At 38.1% G+C, this 19,874-nt stretch overlaps 1 protein-coding gene and 1 long non-coding RNA gene across 4 annotated transcripts in view; one reads left to right on the plus strand and one right to left on the minus strand.

Moving 5' to 3' along the window:
- MTX2 (metaxin 2) overlaps positions 1 to 19,874 on the minus strand; it is a 36,175-nt gene that overhangs the window by 4,247 nt on the left and 12,054 nt on the right. The window contains exons 2-7 of one of the 3 annotated variants that reach the window (XM_086898074.1): positions 14,409 to 14,456; positions 13,376 to 13,422; positions 11,418 to 11,567; positions 2,336 to 2,408; positions 964 to 1,040; positions 112 to 204 (exon numbers count right to left, since the gene is read on the minus strand). In XM_086898074.1, the coding sequence (XP_086754200.1) occupies positions 112 to 204; positions 964 to 1,040; positions 2,336 to 2,396 (231 nt within the window). In that variant the 5' untranslated portion in view covers positions 2,397 to 2,408; positions 11,418 to 11,567; positions 13,376 to 13,422; positions 14,409 to 14,456. Of the gene's footprint in view, positions 1 to 111; positions 205 to 963; positions 1,041 to 2,335; positions 2,409 to 4,093; positions 4,379 to 11,417; positions 11,568 to 13,375; positions 13,423 to 14,408; positions 14,457 to 19,874 lie in introns of those variants that run through there. The other 2 variants (XM_086898073.1, XM_023930945.2) reach the window with 2 other exon arrangements.
- LOC147652237 (uncharacterized) lies at positions 2,408 to 10,496 on the plus strand. The gene is made up of 2 exons (XR_015289346.1): positions 2,408 to 2,787; positions 7,480 to 10,496. It is a non-coding gene; the product is annotated as an uncharacterized LOC147652237 (long non-coding RNA).

Consider the following 19,874-nt stretch of genomic DNA (forward strand, 5'->3'; position numbering starts at 1 on the left):
CTGATGACCTAATCTGAGAACAGCACTATTTCCACTACTGGGAAAAATCCTAAAGCTTTCTTGCCTACAGTCACTTATGTAAGTGTGTGGAGTTACTAAGGTTTGCTGTACCTCTGCTGTCAAGAGCATATTATTGACCAGTTCCATGTAGGCTTTCATCTCAGCTTTTTGGACTTCATCCAATCCATCACTGAGAGAATGGCCCTAATGGGGAAAAGAAAAAAGACACACATGTAAGAACGAGTATTGGAGTATTCAGCAACATACGACCCAAGGACCTTTAACATCAATGAGCTTTGGCTCAGATTCTAATCTATTACATAGTTCAATAACAAATTCATATGAAATTTTTAGATACCGTATCCTTTACAATTAAAACCAAATCATCACAATGTAACTAATCTAATCTATAAGAAATCTAAACTAATCTACAAGAAATTTAGACTATTATCAGTTATAGATGAACTGACTTTGAAGTATACAACCTCCTGGTTGGTGTATCCCTATGGCAAGAAGTAAACACAAATTTACATTTGTGATACAGATTCAACTTCCCAGTTAAAACATGGCATTTTTTTAAACAGACGGGAGGGCAGGGGGGGTGGAGTGGGAGAATAAGGACAAATTTGAATGGAACATTCCAGGATTTAAAACAATCAGTTCTGGGTTTTAAGACCTCTGAGACCCAGAGACAAAGCATGTAGAAAAACAGTCTCAGAAACTGGCACTGATATGCAGCTATCCTGCATAGAATTTACTTGTAGATTTGAGGAAATGACAAAGAAAAACATTTCCACCTCACAAATTCCTGTTCCACGATATCTTTCTTTTAAACCAGCACTAAATTCCTTGTTTTTACTACTGTTTTAACAAACTCAGTAACATTCCAGAAAAGCACACAAAATCAGAGCAATGCTAAGCAGGATTAACATTCACTAATTAATGAAAACAATGTACAATTACCTTGGCTTTTACAAACTGGACTATGGGTCCAAGTTCAGATACCACTTGATTTCCCACATGAATAAAGGGTACTTTCCCTGTAAAAGGATAAATGTCTTATAGTAACGAGACAGAGGGTGATGGGGAAGAGAGAAGGGAATTATCTCTGAATTATTATTAAACCAATATAAAGAAAGGAAATGAGGTAAGTGAGTAAAAGTGAGTAAAACCAGTAAAGGACTCCAGGAGTAAGGGCAAAAGTATACATGTAATTCTGCCTACATTTAAAATTGAAGCGCTATCATTTTCCCTCTTGTGCTCCTTATTTTTAGAAGAAGAAGGAAGTGTTCAGACCTACATTACAACATTAGATGCCAGCAAGTGTGGGCATGAGGTGTGAGTGGCAGAAGAGCCACAGCATGTAACTGTCACCAGTCCTGTTCTGCACATGCAAGATGTTCCTGTATGCCTAGATTCAGCATTTCAAAGCTCTATTTACTAACAGATAATTCATATACCTTCATATTTTGCTGGGTTTTCACTCCTATCAAGCAACTGTTGGTTTGGGGTATTTTTTAAATAGCCTCATTTCACTGCTTGAACCAAAAATACCAGTACAAGCAGTAGAACCCATACAGCTGGCAGATGTATACTGACTGACAGGCCCTTCCATACAGCAGTCATCAGCCAGAGCCAGGTAATCAGTAAATATGGACCTCCTAACACAGCAAAAATCTGGGACAGAGTGTGAGGATGCCGGACTTCAGCACCCAGCGTGCTATAATTCTCTCTGATTCTTAGGCAATATTCTCAAGCTGGCATCTGGGCATTTTTAGGCAGTCGCTTCCAAGAAAAATAGTCTGTTTACCTTTCTAATGCTTAACTTTTTGGTGGTGGGTTTGGATTTTTCCCAGACAGTCTCATGGATCCGAGGAAGATTTAAAATCGCCTCTCACCCTTAATAGTGACAATGCACCCTTTGGTCTCTTGTATCCTGGCAGTCAACTCCCAGACAGAGTAAAAAGAGAACCTTTCTCCAGTATTGTTTCATTCCAGCAATAGGAAAATATAACGGCATGTCCAGGAATATTTCCTGGATGCAGAATAAAGCCACTTTTGGACACATATGTCTTTCTGTTTTAGGACATTTGAGAGGTTTCCACCAGGCACTGAACTGTCTGAACACTTTATACAGGTTTTGTTGTACACATTGTGCCAGTGTTACTTTGTATTTCACTGTTTTGATTGTTTGCAGAGGAGAAACTGCAGAGGAGGGGGAAAGGCAACCCACACACAGTAGCACTGCCCGACTGCTATCAGCAAGACAAGGCAGAGTTGCCATGGTATCAAAATGGAGGTATAACACAGTAATCTAAATGAAGGCCACACTTACCAGATGGGGACATGTACTCGGCATTTGCTCTGCAAATCACCCGGATTGGCAGATTGCACATTTGCAGAAAGGCCTGGAAACAAAGAGTCGCAGTTGAAAAGCATTAATACAGTGGCAAACAAATGTGGTGTTCTCAATACATTTGACTGTGTTAGCTGGTTCCTAGCACACACTCATAAAGTACAGTTCCTTCCATATTGTTTTTAGGAAGAAAGAAGAAGTAAAAGAAAAAAAAAAGGCATTTTTACTTCATTAGACAACTGTTTATCATTCAAACACTGACTGGAATCTTCTAATGCAGTTTCATCTATTTTTGCTGTTTTTTCAAGACAGGCAAAGAAGCAATATCTGACAGACACAATTAGTGCTGTGTCTATAAAGAACTGAGTGACATTTTGCCCCTTTTGAAAACCACAGTACTCATTTCTCCTGGCTAAAGCTGGCTAGTCAAGGTAATGTTGTGTAACATGGCAAACACATATGGCACCTTCCCACATTATAATTACAATAGCTGCCAGAAATGTTGCTCATTGATGCTGTCAAAGCACAAGTCTGGTTTGGGACAAATTTTTAGTTTATGGGATTCATGGAGACCGTAAGCGATCAATTTACTGTTTCCTTCTATCTGTGCTCTTAGATTCAAAGCTTTCTCAGAAGGATAACAATTTCTGCCAGCACCTGCCCCTACCACAAAATCCGTAGGCTGTTTCTGTTGAAATTCCAAAATGTCAAGAAAAATATTTGCAGTTTGGACAGAACACGGCAAATAAAAAATCTCTTAATCTCTAGAGACTCTCACAACTCAGCTCTGTCCTGTCTTTCATTTTTATCTCTGCAATTAAGACAGGTCACAATTCCATATTCCAAAATTATTCTATTGTCCATTTATACAATGTGACTTGAGGTACAAAAGGCCTAGAGCAATATGACTCCCACCATGACGAAAAATGCTGCTGTAACACAGCACTTTCTACGTAAGTGTCCTCCCTCCTCTTCCGACTGCAGGATCTGGCAGTAAAACACACTCTCACAGCTTTAGCTGCTCAGACTCTGATCACACACATGAAAGCAACCTAAACCTTAACCTTAATATTTGCTCATCTCTGCACCAGGTGAAACCTTAAGTAATGATCTAACTCTGTCATCAGCTCTGTTCCTAATTTTGTGGTTTCTATAGTATCAAGGAAGCAAAAAATAACCCAAACAGCTCCTCTCCTCTCACCTGTGCTCTTCAAGGCTTTTATATCCAAACTGTAAACCAATCCAGGGAAAAAAAAAGCCAAAAACTTTGGTCTTTTTTCCACCAAACTGAAGAACTGCGCAGTCCATTATGTTATTTGCTTCTTGCACATTTAGATGAACTGACTCAAATGCAAATCTCCACTTGAAGAAAAAAATGATAGTCACAAACTGCTACACAAGGCATTAATTTTAGGTGAAAAGAGCCCACCTCAGAATTGTGATGGCTCTACAAAATACATCAGAAACATGGATTTCTACATCTTATGATTAAGTCTAACTAACTAAAAGCTCTGCTAGGGAGCCTATTACTATACATACACATACGGACAGAGACACAGATACATAAGGGGAGGGTAGTTAGTAGTCATGGTCAGTATCAGCCAAATAATTCAGGTCCTGCACTATTAATCTCAGAGTGTTTCATCCTAAACAGAACCTCTACTACTGCTTAAGGACGCAATCATCACAAAGAAAATATAAAGGCACTGGCCACGTTTATAAAGGCACATCACTTACCAAGTCTGTGGTCCCATCAGAATACATCAGAAATTGAGTATCTTGCTACCTTGGTACCACAAACTCCATGCAAACAGTAAGAATACCTGAAGGACTAATTCTTCAGTAATTTAAGTAATTTAAGGCATTGGTCTGTCTCAGTCCTAGATCTCTTCCTTTGCCTGCTGGCTCTGCAGGACCTGGCAATGTCCATGCTGCTCCAGCTGCTGTTACACGTATCGTATCTTCCACCCAAACTGGAGCTTCATATACAACTTCTTCAGAAACAGTTAAGAGACAACGCAGGCTTTGGTTTATATCACATACATGCTCCTACGCCACTGCTGGACACCAAAAATATACACCAACTCAATTGGTACACAGCCTTCATTCTTCTGAAAGCTCCACCAGTAGCTAACACCATATTCCCAACAGTATTGTGCTGCAGTGGAACAGATGGCACCGAACAACAGCTCCGAAGAATTTCATCACTGGTCCAGGCTTACTGAATTAATTCTTTCACAGTAAGGCACTAAATTAACTCTGCAATACTGCAGAAATGAATTTTGTAACTGCCATGTACTATTCAGGCTGCAAGTTTAGAAGAAAGTCTGAATTGCGCTGGAGTTAGGGCAACACATGAATAAATTAAAAGGTTGCAAGTGCAGAGACACATTTAAGTAACAGGAGGTGAATCAGAGAACTATTTTTACTTTTTCATATCGCATATCAAAAACGAGACATGCTTGCACAGAACACTTGGGTCACACAAGTTGCTTCAGATTCCTGCCCACTGTATACTGTATTGTACATAGGCTCCTATGTAGCACAAGGCTTCCACAACAAATAGTTTGTGACTGAAAATTTTTTCAGTTTAGAGTTTACACTAGTTTTCATCTGACTTTCTCTCTCTTCAATAATCATCCTCCAAGGAATATCAGCTCTTTTTACTCTGGAGGGGAAATTCCACCTCAGTTTCTGGCCTAGTACAAAGAGGACTGAGAATATGCTGATAATTTGTAATTTCAAAAATGCAAATAAACTGTTCATGTGCCTTTTTGAACTTTGTGAAGAGGAGAGAGAAAGATAAATTAGATTTGAGCTCTACTGTGGAAATAAATATTAGCTACATAAACATGATTGCTGCTCTTGATAATAGACCACAGACTCTAGTAATGTTAGAAATCATTTAGTCTACCCCAGTTAAAAAAATCAAAATGAAAAAAAAAAAATTTAGGAAGACTTTAAAGTAAACACCAAATCATACACCTGAGAAAACTTCCTTGGAATATTCATCTTCAGTTCTAATGAATGCTTTATTAAATGGGAGACCAGGACTAACACTGAGAAGAATGATTCAGGCTTAGAACTGGATAAACTCATCTAGCACTGAATTTACCACAACAGTCTTCCTGCAAGATTCTGAAACAGTGACCACTGACTACTGGAGCTTCCCCTTCAACAGCTTTACAAGGCTTCTTCCAGCAACCCCCTTCAGCATTCATATGCCAAGACCTGTTCCACTTCAGATTTTGTATATATTTAGGATTGGCTTTAAGATGAGTGATGAAATAAACCTAAATATGTAATATAGGATGTAATATTAATAGTATAACCTAAATATAAAATACAATCAACCTAAGAAAATAATTTTTTTAAATCCCTGCCATTACATCTTTAAAAAGATAGAAGCCCAGGGAATAAAAAGACCACTATGTCTGTCTGTTATGAGCTGTGACTTGTATCCAAAGCATGACCTGCTTGACTTTAAGTGCTCCTTACATAATGTTCTACAGCAAAATAAAGGAAAGGTCCACAGTATAAGACAAATTTAATCCTTATTGAATCTACACTGCTTAACTAATTAACTAGAGAAGTAGGCCAGTACCTACTTCTTGCTTCAGCTTAAACTAATGGTCCACTGGACACCCTTCAAGTTAACTAAAAAATTCCTGTCAATCAGTAAAAGAATACAGTACCATCCCAGATTAGAAGGGCTCAGCCTAAGAAATAAACCTTGCAATTTGCATTACTATGAGTACTTACATTGCTTCATTGATGCAACTGACAGGCTTTGGAAATTATTAGCATTAATAAGACAGGTGGTTTTGACTTTCCAAGCACAGTGAATGCATTCCATATTTATGGAAATTAGAGTTTCTTTTAGAAAAAAACATGGACAAGGATTGTGACCAATGCATTCCTATAAATATCCACTGCCAGAAAATCCTGACATTTTTTTTCTAACGCATTCAAGTAGGTATGCTAGATATTAGACAATAACTGATGTGAGACAGTAAGTGGCATGAACTATTACCAAAATAGTTGAAACTGGAGCAGATCAAAGAAATCCTAGAGAAAAAAATATAGGACAAAGAAGCAATTCCTCTGAGTCTTTATCTCATTACATACTTTAGCCCAGTGATCAAGGGAGGATTTGTTCCCTTTTTGACCACTCACGCAGAATGTCAAGAACCAGCACATTTGGTGTGCAGATGGTATGAGACCACCATGGCTTCCAACTCTGATAAAAGATGCCATGGAACACTGATTACTTCAGCTCAGAACATCTTGTTTCCCTTTGGGTACCTCACATACACAGTTTGAGCAGGCAAGTTATCCTTGCTTTTCTTGTGAGAGAAATCTTTTTCTGTGAGCAAATGGGAGTGTGTTCAGCTCCTCTGAGTGCTTTTGGGCAAGAGATTGAAGGCTGAAACCACCCCAGTGCAGTTTTGCTGAGATTTATGAAGGTATCAACAGCCCTTCAAAGACACAGCATCAGAAGCTGAGCAATCTGAAAGATCAAGGGCCCAGTCTTATTCTAGTATACCAGAGATTATGCTAACATCATAAATTTGGCTGATCAATGTAAAAAAGGACTGAAAGAGGCAAACTGAATTCCAAGTAACACACAAGCTAGTTAATGACACCCTTGTGAAAATTCACCGAAAAATAGCAAGCAAGACAGTAACAGCGAAACTAGAAAAAAGACATTTAACTGAGCACAGCCTGTCCTACCTCACAAAGATGCCTACAGCTCCAAGTAACAGCATTAAATTTCCAGCTCCCTTCTTCTCTGGAAAAAAAAGTGTAATATCAAAGAACGAAGAGGATGACACTATAGGCCTCAACCTGGATCTCCTCCAGCACCAGAGGAACCAAGTGTGTCCGTTCTTTGGATGAGGTTAATGTAAGAAACAGATAAGGGCATTAAAAAATAAAGATTTGGCTTAATAGAGTCTGTCAGCTTCTCTCCCACACATGCTCTCTGCCCCTTTCCTGCAGTCTAACAGTCCCCTCTCTCACATTCTCCCAGCCTCTCTAACTGTAGCATTACCTAACACACATAAAGTGAAGGAAGAAATGCGAAAAATACATTTTTAGCAATGATACCTCTCTTTTTCCAGACTGAAACCATGGAGTCTACGGTGCTGCTACTGCCCCTGTGCACCTTGCTTTTAATGGAAGACTTTGCTGTAGACAGAGGTGGAAGGTTTCTGCACATCCACAAGGAGAAAGGGCTAAGAGGGAGGCAAAAAGATGCAACCAGATGAATAATGTCTGTCCTTCCCTACCCTCCCAATATTTACCGTTATAGAGTAGGGAAGAAAGAGCTGTGGAGAACAAATTGAAGAAAGTATGGGAAAGCCTCTCAGTGCCTTTCCTGCCCCACTGCATATGATCCACACAGGACTATGGTTTGTATTGCACTGCCTTATACTCACAGAGAACAGCATGAGCCTCTCTATTTTCAAAATCAGGCAGAACAAGCAAGTTCATATTTTTGCTATGAGAGAATGAGGTATTGGTAACTATGTGAACAGGGCTGATAGGAAGCTTTGAGGTGACACTTGTTACAAAATTAATCAAGTATCTTATGCCTATCATTCATTTCAATCATGGCAGGTGACACCTCCTGCCAGAATTATGGAGTATATTTACAACAGCGTTGCTTAAAGAACACAATCCATGTAAGACTTGCTTCTTCTCATAGCCCACAGAATTTAAAATTCAAAATATAAGCAGGATATTGGATTTCAATTATCTAAAAAAACAATCAGAACAATCACCTTTGTACTGATTTGGCGTAGTTCAAAAGCCTAGAGCCCAAACACTACAGTCAGACACAGGACAACTCACCCCACCCTTCCCTTCTTCCTCACATGACTGACATTCTGGACTGACATTCTCATCTCCACTTCTGCCACCCTTGGAACAATGCAAGAAAGGGGTGCTGTTGTGTCTTCCTCTGATGACAAGTATGGAAAGTGACTGTACATGAAATACAATGGGAAGGCATAGGAGAAGGGAGGCAGGAGTTTTTTATTTATTCGTAGAGTTAATTGGTTTAGGTGTGATTTTCACTCTTGCTCTCCCTTCCTCTTTGCCCTGCCCAGCTAAGGACACTGTCAGTTGGACACACAACACATACTGGGCAGTAAATCACCCTGTCAGTGCTCCATCACAATGCTCTCCTCTTCCCCTACAGTTTCCTCCCAGAAAAACACATACAAGCAAACACATACACTCATTAAAAATGAGTTACAACTTGAAGTAAATCATATCCAGATTGCAGTTTCTGAGATCAGAGGCAAGAATGAAATTACTTATGCCAAGACTCAAATAGTTCACAATTTACGTCGCCACATAAGGAACACTACTTTCAGATGGCACAGTCCAAGCTTCATTTGAAGAAGACACATTCATGATTAGTTTTTAATAAAGAACAAGCCATTCCAAGCCATCTCTTATACAGCAGCACTTCTAAAGACACTCACATAACATACTGTTAGGAAGAAAGAGTGAAATGGATTTTCTGTTTTCATTTTTGTGCTATTTCATGAGCATACAATGGACAGTATGTGATGACAACTAAAGAGTTATTCTCCACTTTATTGCAGGAACACATTTTAAAATTAAAACCCATGAACAAATCTACAGAATAATTCAGTTTTCATATCAAACAGCTGCAGTCCCTGTAACTGAAATAGCGTGTCTAAGGTTATAAATGAAAACTGTTCAGTATCATTGCTTGAGTGACAGATTAAATTCCTAATCCAGTTATGGTAATGGCCACATGTGTAGTTTAACATAAATTAAGATCTTAATTATATTTGTGACTATTTTAAACAAAATAACAAATTCCTCTGTACCTGTGAATGTAATTTATAGCAAAGCCACGTTCATTCTCCAAAACAATCTATTTTATACTGCATCATGGCACTGCTCTAATGGTATAATGTAATTCCTGTTGTAGAATGTAGAAAGAGTAGATTCACTGGTAGCACAGAGGTTTTGAAGATAAATGAAGATTCTATTCATTCAGAGGTAATTTCATCTTAGAACTATATGAAAGATGTTTCACTCACAAACAGTACCTGTACAGCTTGGGATTTAAGCATGTTTTCAGCAACAACACAATGCTGCTAGATTGATTACGTTGATACTGCATTTCTCATCATGAAGAATTCCAGCTTTTATTCTCTTTAAAATAAAGGGATTGGCAGATTTTCATTTCAGTATCAAGCTTTTGTTTAGGACTCAGCAACAAGTTCAAATTTCTGTTAATGTTTTGTCTAGAGGAAAAACCAAACCACAATTCATACACACACAGACACAAGAAAAAAAATCACAAATCTGTCAAGGGCAATTAATCATGTATGATTTACACATTTATTTGATTACTTGTTGAAATAAATAAGAAATTGTTCTGTGTAACACAATTTTAAATTGCCCAAACTTCCTTCTGTCATTCAGGGCTAAGAAGAGACAATTCTAAAAGCACTTCCCTGGAATATGTTAAGACCACTTGCAAGGACATGGACTGAACAAGCAATTAATACATATCTTAACAAAATGAGCTGCAGGCTCTCTAACCTCAGGATGGCTGTCAGAATTTCCATAATTCTGAACATTTTAGACAGCCTTTTGAGCAAGACCACGAGACTAACGGCATAAAGATTCCAGAAGAACCTGTAATAAAAGAGGCAGTCTCAACATCCACATTCCTCTTCCTGACAAGTTGGAACAGTGCAAGAGATGCTTTGAGCTGCCATTTGAGGCAAGAGGCCTGGCAGAGTGCAGCTGTATTAACTCCCTCCCTCCTACCTGGCCACACCATTTGCACCACAGCACTAAACAAAATGGCTTTACCTGCACCAGGCACCAATAAGGAGACAAGAGCCTGGACAGGCCCTCTGCTTCAGACTGAAATATACTTACTCTCCTATGGTAATTCAGTTTTAATCTACTTCAAACTCCATTTCTCCCTCCTCAAAGCTTTGGCATTGTTTTGTTATTGAGATATATTTGTGTATTGGTTTTGGTGGCTTTTTTTACTGTGATAAGCCTGATAAGCAGGAATGCTGTATAATGGTAGCTGTACAATATGTGGTTTGTACAATAAAATCATAGTTTTAACCATGAGTTGTGTTACCCAGGATGTGTGTCTCCATTAGCATTGATGGGAAGAGGGCTGAGTGTCTCACTAGAACAGAGCCTTCATTCTGTTACAATCTCCTTTCAATAGCTGGATAATCATTACTGATTAGTATTTTCCCTTGATTTCAATTAATTTGAAATGAAAAGAAGATTTCATTCAATACCAGGGCTGTGCAGCCCAAGATCATCACGTGGACTTGGCTGTATAATACACTACTTCAAGTTAACAAACAAGGAATACAAACACAAATATGTACCAGAGATAATGCACTTGATACTTGAAGTTATGTTGTATTTTCAGAAAATACAAAGAATCTGAACCCAGTAAAAAACAAAGAAATTGCTAAGTCTGTTTCCAAAATAAACAATGAGCAAAAGAGGAATTAAAAACAAACTAACAAAATAAAATAAACAACCCTACCAGAATCAACAGAGAAGTTCCACAAGACGAGAAGGATTTTTGTGTTTGGTTGGTTTTTAACTACTAAAGGCACCAGCACAGTTACTCAGCAATTCCCAGAAGATTCTGTCCTCCCTTCTCTCGTCTGACATGTGGCTATTAAGAGTCCACATTTTACTGCACAATGAGAAGCCCAATCATTATTAAAATAACAAGACTCAACCAACTTCCTATATTCAACCTGCAGCCCCCTCTATTCATTAATTACATCTGCAGTGAGAATAACTTGTTCTGCTGTCTGCTTGATCTGCTCCGTTAACAAGAAGTACGTGAAATGCCATCTGTGTTGCAGGGTTGGCAACTTTAAAACAGTCGAGTTTTACTCTAATTACTACAGCACTGGATTGTATGTGCTATTTTATGCATACATATCAGCATGTACGTCCCTCTGAGACCTGAGAACAGCTTTACAAAAAGGTGCTACAAGATGATTTTACAAAATACCTGAAAGACTGGCTGCAGCACATTCAGTCTTGCTGTTAAACCATGTTCCTTAAAGATCTGACAGCTGATTCCACATGCTCTTTTGACTCAAATTTCTGATGTTTTCACCAGATGAAAGTTCAACAGCCACAAACAAGCTAGGTATCTGCTCTGGTGATATTGATGTGCCCCAAATCAATAACAGGGGGAAAAAGAATGACAGTGGTAAGAAAGAAGTCCCAGGTAGCAGCTCTTATTTCTCCTCCTATCCCTCATTCCCAAATTTTGTGAAAGACACACATCCCCCAACTCCCACCACCCCCTTAAAAAGAAAACAAACCCAGACAAACAAGCTCTCATCAAAACAAAAAGCAAATTTCTTACACAAAACACACTGATGTATTTAAACCTCTCTGATCACCACATATCCTAGTATCGTTTCAAAATGGATCAAAGACACCAAGAATAGTTATTCTTTCACCATCACAATCATGTTACACAGATTCTTAAAAATTGATACAATTCCCCAATACAGAATTATTCTATAAAGTTTAAGATCAGATATCGACCAGAGCCATATTTATAGTCATGGCTACTATCAGCTATCCAGCTAGAGAATATTGAAGAAAAACAAGGATTTTTAATATATTATAGTTAATTTATCATCTAAGTGACATGTGTAGGATAACAACGTACCAGAAACAGTAAAGAAAAATGATGCATTAGAAAAGGAAATTTTAGGGTTATTTTGTTGGACTTGGAGGGGGATTTGTGTTTTAAATACAAGCCACGCATACGTGTATCACTAGACAGGAAGAAAATTCATGAGAACCCCCAAAAATACAGTTGCTGGGATAAAAAGGAACACTGAGATCAAGTAAGCAACAGAAGAAATTATTGCTGTGAAGCACAATATAAAACATACTACTCAAACAAATAAACACTGCCCCATTTCTTAGGTGTATCAGAGATGATTCCTCTTTCCAGCAAAGGACAAAACTATCTTCTTGCTGTGATCGAATTTACACTTAGAGCTATCTCCTAGAGTGCCAGTCAGGAAGGAAAAAAGTTAAGAGATCCTGGAAGTAGCTACCATGATCAAATGATCCTAACCTTTCTACCAGTAACATTAGTTACAATCTCCAAGCGTCCTATTTTTGGTAAATGAGATGTGACCTCTTTGGACACTTCTCAAAGACTGCTTGCTGAAGCTTCTCTGAGCTAGACCACACACAAAAAGCAAGAAGCAGAACAGTGCAACTCCCTGCTAAGCAAAGCAGCCACAAAATTGCTTTGAAGGACAAGAATCTTTCAGACATCCTGCTCCCCAACACTCTGACAGCCAGGCCTTCGCTACTAATGGGGAAAACGTCCCCTTGAGATTTGGGGTTACTGAACCTAACAGGTTAATGGAGATTACATGGACTTCACAGCCACAGAGGTGCTATTAAGTCAATTAGAAGTGCAAGTTTGTCAATTATATGGACTATTTCTAAAAACCACATTGGATCTCCATACTGTGCACATGATGAAACTGAAAAAAACCTACCAGAGACATAGAAAGAGGTGATGCTCACAGCATGAAGCAAACATGCCCTGAGTTTGGGGAAATATTAGCTATGAGAATTAAATGATTGGCAAACATCATGCAAGATGCTACAAGACAAACATGCATAGCAAGTGACAAAAGTTATGAACCATGCACAGCTCCCAGAGTAGGAAGGCAAGCAGATACTGTACAGAGACCAACATAGAGGAATACAAGGAGCAGCACTATACATTCAAAACCCTAAAATCCTTTAGGCTCTGGCACTTCAATAACAATGTAAAGCAAATCATAGGCAGGAAGTAAGTCACTGGTTTTGGCAGAAATAATTCTTAAATTAATCTTTTCAGTAAATATATTTACGTTAGCTAGATAATAATTCAAAAAATAAAACTGCATTAACATCTTTAGTTTAGAAAATATGGCATTTTACCTGAACAGCAAGGGAAGATGCATTGTCAGAAAGCAAAATTTGTTCCTCTGTTGAAAGAAAAAAAAAAAAAAAAAAAGAAGAAACAAATAAACCACACAATTACAAAAATACAGTGCCCATTTAGCAACTGACCTGTAACTGTAAACCATTCTGGGTTGCATTTCTTAAGCATAAACAAGGAGCACATATATAATTATTATACATCTGGACTAGAAAATCTATGATATTAATATTAAAAAACAGTGAAAAAAATACTAGGAATTTTTCTCCTGCAAATGCAATTGCACTTATCATATATAACCACCAATGTTCAATAAAAAACACTACAAGAAAAAAAAAAAAACGCCTTTTATGCCAATTACTCTCCTTCTAATCAAAGTTAAATAAAATCGTATCTTCATACCTCCTCTGGCTAAAAAGTAAAAGTATTCAGAAACCTATAAAAGCAGCTTGCAGCTAATATTGCACACTGTGTCTAGGTCTGTCACACAAAAGAAAGATGACAAGTTCACTGCAATAAAAATTCCATGCTTAGAAGACTAGAGCTGCTACCTATTAGTCTTCATTACTTTGCAGTCTTCTGACAACTGTAGCAGGCTGCTGAGCCCCAAATGGGGGCCATAATGTGATCTGATGATATATGAAGAGCTGCTAAAGGGAGAGTGAACCATCCTAGCCTATACATTTTAACAGTTCCTTTTTACTGAGAGCCCACTTTACCACAAGACTTCAAAAATCTGCTGCCTCAGCTATTGGTGCAGTAAATCTGCCAACTGTGCCTGCAACCACATCATTTTACACTGGCTACAGCAGCCAATATAATGAGTCAATAATAAACCAAGGACCTTATAGGCCATGAATAGCTGGTTTATATTGGCAGATGCAAGCATAACTAAAACCTCTGACCAAACAAAAAACACAGAATATTATTTTAACAGTTTCTGTGCTTCCTTGCAGCTAATTACCTTAGTGCATATTCAATGTGTTTTCTAAAAATAAAGTAATTATTAATTGCCAAAACCGGTGTACCTACCCTTCAGTTGCTGGTACAACGCAGCATTTTCAGGCCAAGGCTCTGCGGCTGTGGAAAGAGAAGAAATTAATTAAGCAAGCTGAATATCAATTTGCTTGCAAATGCTAACTGAACACAAATGTTACCCAGAGCAAGAATTTAGACAGCAAAGGTGCTGATGCAATATTTAACCTGCCCTAAAAACGTCCCACTGACACTCTCTTCTCCTGTACTTTTCTCCTGCTCACAGGGAGACATCACTGAGAAAAAAGTCCCAGTATGTAATGTTAGGAGAAGAGCTAAAATTCAAGCTATTTTACAGAGTGGCCTTGTAATTCCGAAGCAACTGATGAAGCTATTTTCCCTCCACCATAAAGATATCCTTGCATACATTCCCATCCTAATTCTGGCAACTCCCAAGAGCAACTATTTATTAAGGTACTAAACAAAAAATTCTGGAGAGAACAGAGCAAGACACAGGAAGAGAGGCACAAACCTCCAAACAAAGTGCAAAGAATGCTTTAGGGAAATGGAAAAGCTTTTTGCCTTTAAAAGTTGTGTCCTCAAGATCCTATGTAACACCCACAGAGCCAGGACGTATCAGAACTCTGCCCACTAGGATGACCAGAGCTGCCTATTGCTTGAAGTTATGCACTACTCAACCCTAAAATGGGAATGTCAATACGCATTCAACAAACTGAATCATCAGCTCAAAACAGTTGAGCAGTTGTTAAAAAAATGAGGCAAGGAAATACAAGACAATCACATCCTCCAGTTGAGAACCATTGTGTGTAATCAATCATACACCATTTGAATGTGAGGGAAGGCAAAAATAATAATCAGTACCAATTTACTGTTAATGGTAACATTAGGGTAACTGTTCATCACATTTTTTGTATCCATTACATACCTTGTTAATGTCTGATTAAAAATCTGTTTTTAAATACCAGTTCAAACCTTGCTTTCTACCAAAATAGTCATTTGTGAACAAAATTTAGGTGCTAATCATGTAAATTATTTTTTAAAACAATAATGTCTATCAATAGCCATGCATGGATCAAGCGTAAGTATGTCACTGGCTTAAGTAAGGCTTTGCATCTTTGCCTTTAGAACTCAAACTAAAAAAGTGCACGATTTTCTAACTATCATTCCTTTTGGATACTCATGAAGTATTAACTTTATGGAAGTCACACGGAATGTAAGGCTTAAAACACTGTACACATTTTGTGAAGGTCACTGCCTCTAACATTAAGGCACAGAGCCTATCACAGTGATACTAGTATGGGCATGAGAAAGCAACTAATCACATTTAAGTGTCATGAAAAAATGTTTTATGTTTTATTGTAGGAGCTATTGGTTTTACACCCTGCCATTAAAGTTTTGCCCTGGAGTAAAAATTCTTAAGGAAGTACATTTACATCTTTAAATAAAAAGAAACTAAGATAGTGTCTGCAGTACTACAATCTTAAGCATTTAAAATAATTTATCTAATATACATTTCTTCAAGTCCACTGAAGTCTTGCAGGAGCAAATGGAATGAGGAAATTAAGAATGTTATTACTATATTTTAGCAAACTTACCAGTTCTGGACTCTGAGATACTTACAGAAGCAACTAAGTGACAAAGTTACAGTGATCTTGTAAATGCTCCAGCTAGACAGTGAAAACATCCTTTTTACATGCCCAAAAGGGTACAGAGAGCTTCAATTGCATGAGCCCATTCCTACTGAAACTTTTTGCCTGATCCTCTACTGACTGAAATGTCAGATTTAAAACTAATTCTTGGATTCCAGCCTAAACTGGAAATCGCCTATTTTTTTACATGGCTGAAATATTTCTGGACCACAAAAATCAAACAAACTTTTCCTTCTTCAACAACAGAGGTAGGTGCGTTTCAAGAAATTCAGACTCTAATTCCAGTCTGATTTTAGTGCATATAGCACTAAGCTATGTGCAGCCATGGATGATAAAGAGATATAATCACATACACACCAGCTTCTTGGCACACAGAATCCAAAGCCAAATCCAAAACTGCTGCTAAGGCATGCCATATCCATGCTATAAACTACAAGTAGAAGACTGTATCTTTTTTGCCCTTTTCAGCTTAAATCTTACTTCCACAATCCACTTACCACATACGTATTTGCATGAACCATATCTGTGGACCATAATTTTATTAGTGATGACACCAAGTCTTTATCCCACAGTCCTAGTACACAAGAGCAGACACCCAACTTGAAGGAAGGAAAGGATAAGGGTAGTTTAAAGCCTTTGCATTCATTCATTCACAGTATTGTGCACTAATATATGTTTGTGATGAGTAAGTGAAACAAGGACAAGCAGCCAAATGACAATCTCAGCCTTCATTATGAGTACACCTTAAACTCCAAATTTCAGCAGTTTTAAGAAAATTAGTAATACACCCTGCACTTGGCACCTGACAGTCTCCAGAGAGAGGTCACAATTCTGACCATTTTTGGATAAGGTAGACACATGCTCACAAGCCTTACCAGTCTTCAGTTCTTTGCATGCAAAGCAGATCAAAGGTAACTGATTTCACTATTTCTATACAGACTGGCTTTTAAAACTATCAGTTTCCCATTAATATTCACATGTTATTATCCACATCCTAGAAAATAAACAAATTCTGCAGTATGCGTTCAGAACTGAATGCAGAACGTGTTCAGCAATACCAGAGGTACAAATACATGTGCAATACTCTGGAAATCAAGTCATTAAATACCCATTCACTATCTGTCCCATACTTTAGAATTGCTACTCATACTCCCTATTCCAAGACGTCTAGAATATGAAACATTTATTTCTGATGAAGCAAGAAGTTTAAATACACACTGCTACATAAGAGGTCCAGGTTCATGAGATATAAGCTAAATTCAAGCTCCCATGCTGCCTTCCATTAGTTCCAAGATGGAAACATGCAGCTAAGAGAGACCAGAGCCCTGCTGGGGAAAAGAGGAGGAGGAATCACTGAAGGGTTGTCACATGTCTCCACAAGAGGAGAAAGTGTGTAACATCCTTAATGTGCAGCAATGACTCTTGCCTTATGAATGTAGGTGAAGACATAATTTGTAGAATAATAGGCACTAATATTACACGCTGCTTCAGTTCTGTCATATTTCCAATCCATCAAGTTGATTAATGCTATAATAACTCCTCACAAACTTATCATTTGTGCACTAATGAAGTCAAATCCAGTTTATCCTTCGGCAACTATAATCTTCTGGTCTGTAGATGTTCATTTCCCTGCTAACCACGGCTACTGTGGCACTTGGTATATAAAGAGAAAATTAACAAATGTGATGTCAATTCAGCTTCAGAAGCTTTCAACACAGAATCACATTTATGTGTTAGATCCTACGCAACAGACATTTTTATCATTAGCTGCTCACACAATGAAATAACTGCCTGGAAGCATGCCTTACAGGAAGAACTTCTCTACATTTCTTAGGAATAAGGAACTATTTCATTCTTCCTTCTGCCTCCATAATCAGAGGAATTACTATTGTGTGGTTTTCAATGGGTCTGTCTCTCAGGCTTGCAGTCTTTAGTAAAAATTGTTTTCCCACCCTACCGAAACTTTTCCCATGATTAACAAATTCAAATATTTAGTCTTTCATGTGGATTGTCTGCTGTTCAGGACAATCAAATCTCATACTATTGTCTTTCCCTGCTTCTCCTCTACCACACTGCTTGTTGATTAAAACAATAACGCCAGTTATAGGAAACAGCCTATGGGAAACAATTTGTGGGATTATTCCCCCTCTGTACCCCCCCTCCATTAACACTGTCTGAAAAGGGCTTGAATTCAAAAGTAACAGCAAAATGAGAATTAAAAGGACATGGGCACAGACAACATCACCACACATAAGCCTTATTTTCCTGGGCACTGAGAATTCAGCAGACACAGCACCCCAAGAAGTGGGGAAGTCAAACAGCAAGTAAACCTACACCAAATCTTCTTTGGTTTTGTGGATGACTAAAAATGCATGAAAATTTCACTAAGCTAAATGTATTTGTTAGTCTAAGTGTTTTACTTATTAACAGTTTAGCATAGAAAATGCTAAAGATTTCAAAGTGATAACAGGGTTCTTAATTGTCAAATTAGAGGAAAATTCTGTGAACTGGTGTGTTGCATGTTCCCAGTGGAGTTTTAAGTACTCAGGTTTGTAAGTACTGAAACAGATTCCTAACTCCTCACCTGTCATATGAGAAAATGACTTAGAAAAAACATAATCTTTGTTCTTAAAAAAACTTTCCAAAGCACGGAATGAGTCATGACAGTCACATCAAATTCTTTGCCACAAAAGGTGTACTGCATTAGGTGCACTTTTCAGACTTTCACATTGTGTGAAATGTTTTACTTGATCAACATTAAGACCAGAGAGAGACATTCAATTAGCAATTTGATTTCAATACTTCCAGATGTTTCAGACTGACATTTCAATAAGACTTTATCTACCCAAATACTTTTGGGACAGTAAGAGAAAAGAACACATATATGCTGTAAGAAGACACACTCAAGAGTATTGAATCTCACTATCAGCAGGGGATCAGCAGCTCACCTGAAGCCTACACATCTCACTTTGAACTAAAGCTCTCAAAACAGGACATAACTACATTTGCACATTGGTGACTTTTAATTCAAAGAATGAGAGGCTGCATAACATTCCCCCAGTGAACTCTGTGCAAGAGGAAGCACCACATTGCCAAGACACTCTACAGTGCCTCAGCTCCAGAAATTCCTTCTTCTGGGCTGCTCAGAATCTGAGTGCACAAAACTTGGTTTCAACTTCTACACTCGGAATTCACTCTGAATTACTGGGAAACTCTTCATCCTGTGTCAGTGCTGCCAGGATGTACAGGGGAAATTTTTATCCACCTTCCCCAAGCAGCTTCATGATGATGAAAGAGATGTAATGAAATAAATGGTTCACAGTTATGCCTTTAATCCTCTTACTTAAAAAGTAAGACTCTGACTGTCAAAGTGAGAAGACAAAATACTTTGCATGTTAAATTGTGGAATATGCTAAGCAACAATTTAGCCACTTCAGTGGTCTAGTATGAATAGCCAGTTTCAGCAGTAGGGTAGGCAGTGTGATTTGCCCTGTAGTCTGTCACTAGTTCAGCCTGCTGGCAAGCTGTGGCATTCTTGAATACCAGCCACTTACAAAAGCCAGAGACCTCTAGACCCAGGCATCAAGATGTTCCCTCCTGAATGAGAAATGAAGTCATCAACAAGTTAAAAGTGTTTTAGGAAAACACTCAACTTGTTCCCAGCTCTCAGCAATACTACAGAATTCTGTTGGGACAAGATTTTTGGAAGGCAATGCAGAGAGAAATATTTTTCTGTTATAAAAGTAGCCTATGCCTAATAGGAATCAAGGCTAATAAACAGTAAATCAAGATAATTTCCGCCCCTAATCGCCTCTAAACTGAAATTTACTGTATTCTCAGTTTGCCACCAGTT

Source organism: Cyanistes caeruleus, chromosome 7 (genome assembly GCF_971803275.1).
Source record: "Cyanistes caeruleus chromosome 7, bCyaCae1.hap1.1, whole genome shotgun sequence".
Lineage (NCBI taxonomy): Eukaryota > Metazoa > Chordata > Aves > Passeriformes > Paridae > Cyanistes > Cyanistes caeruleus.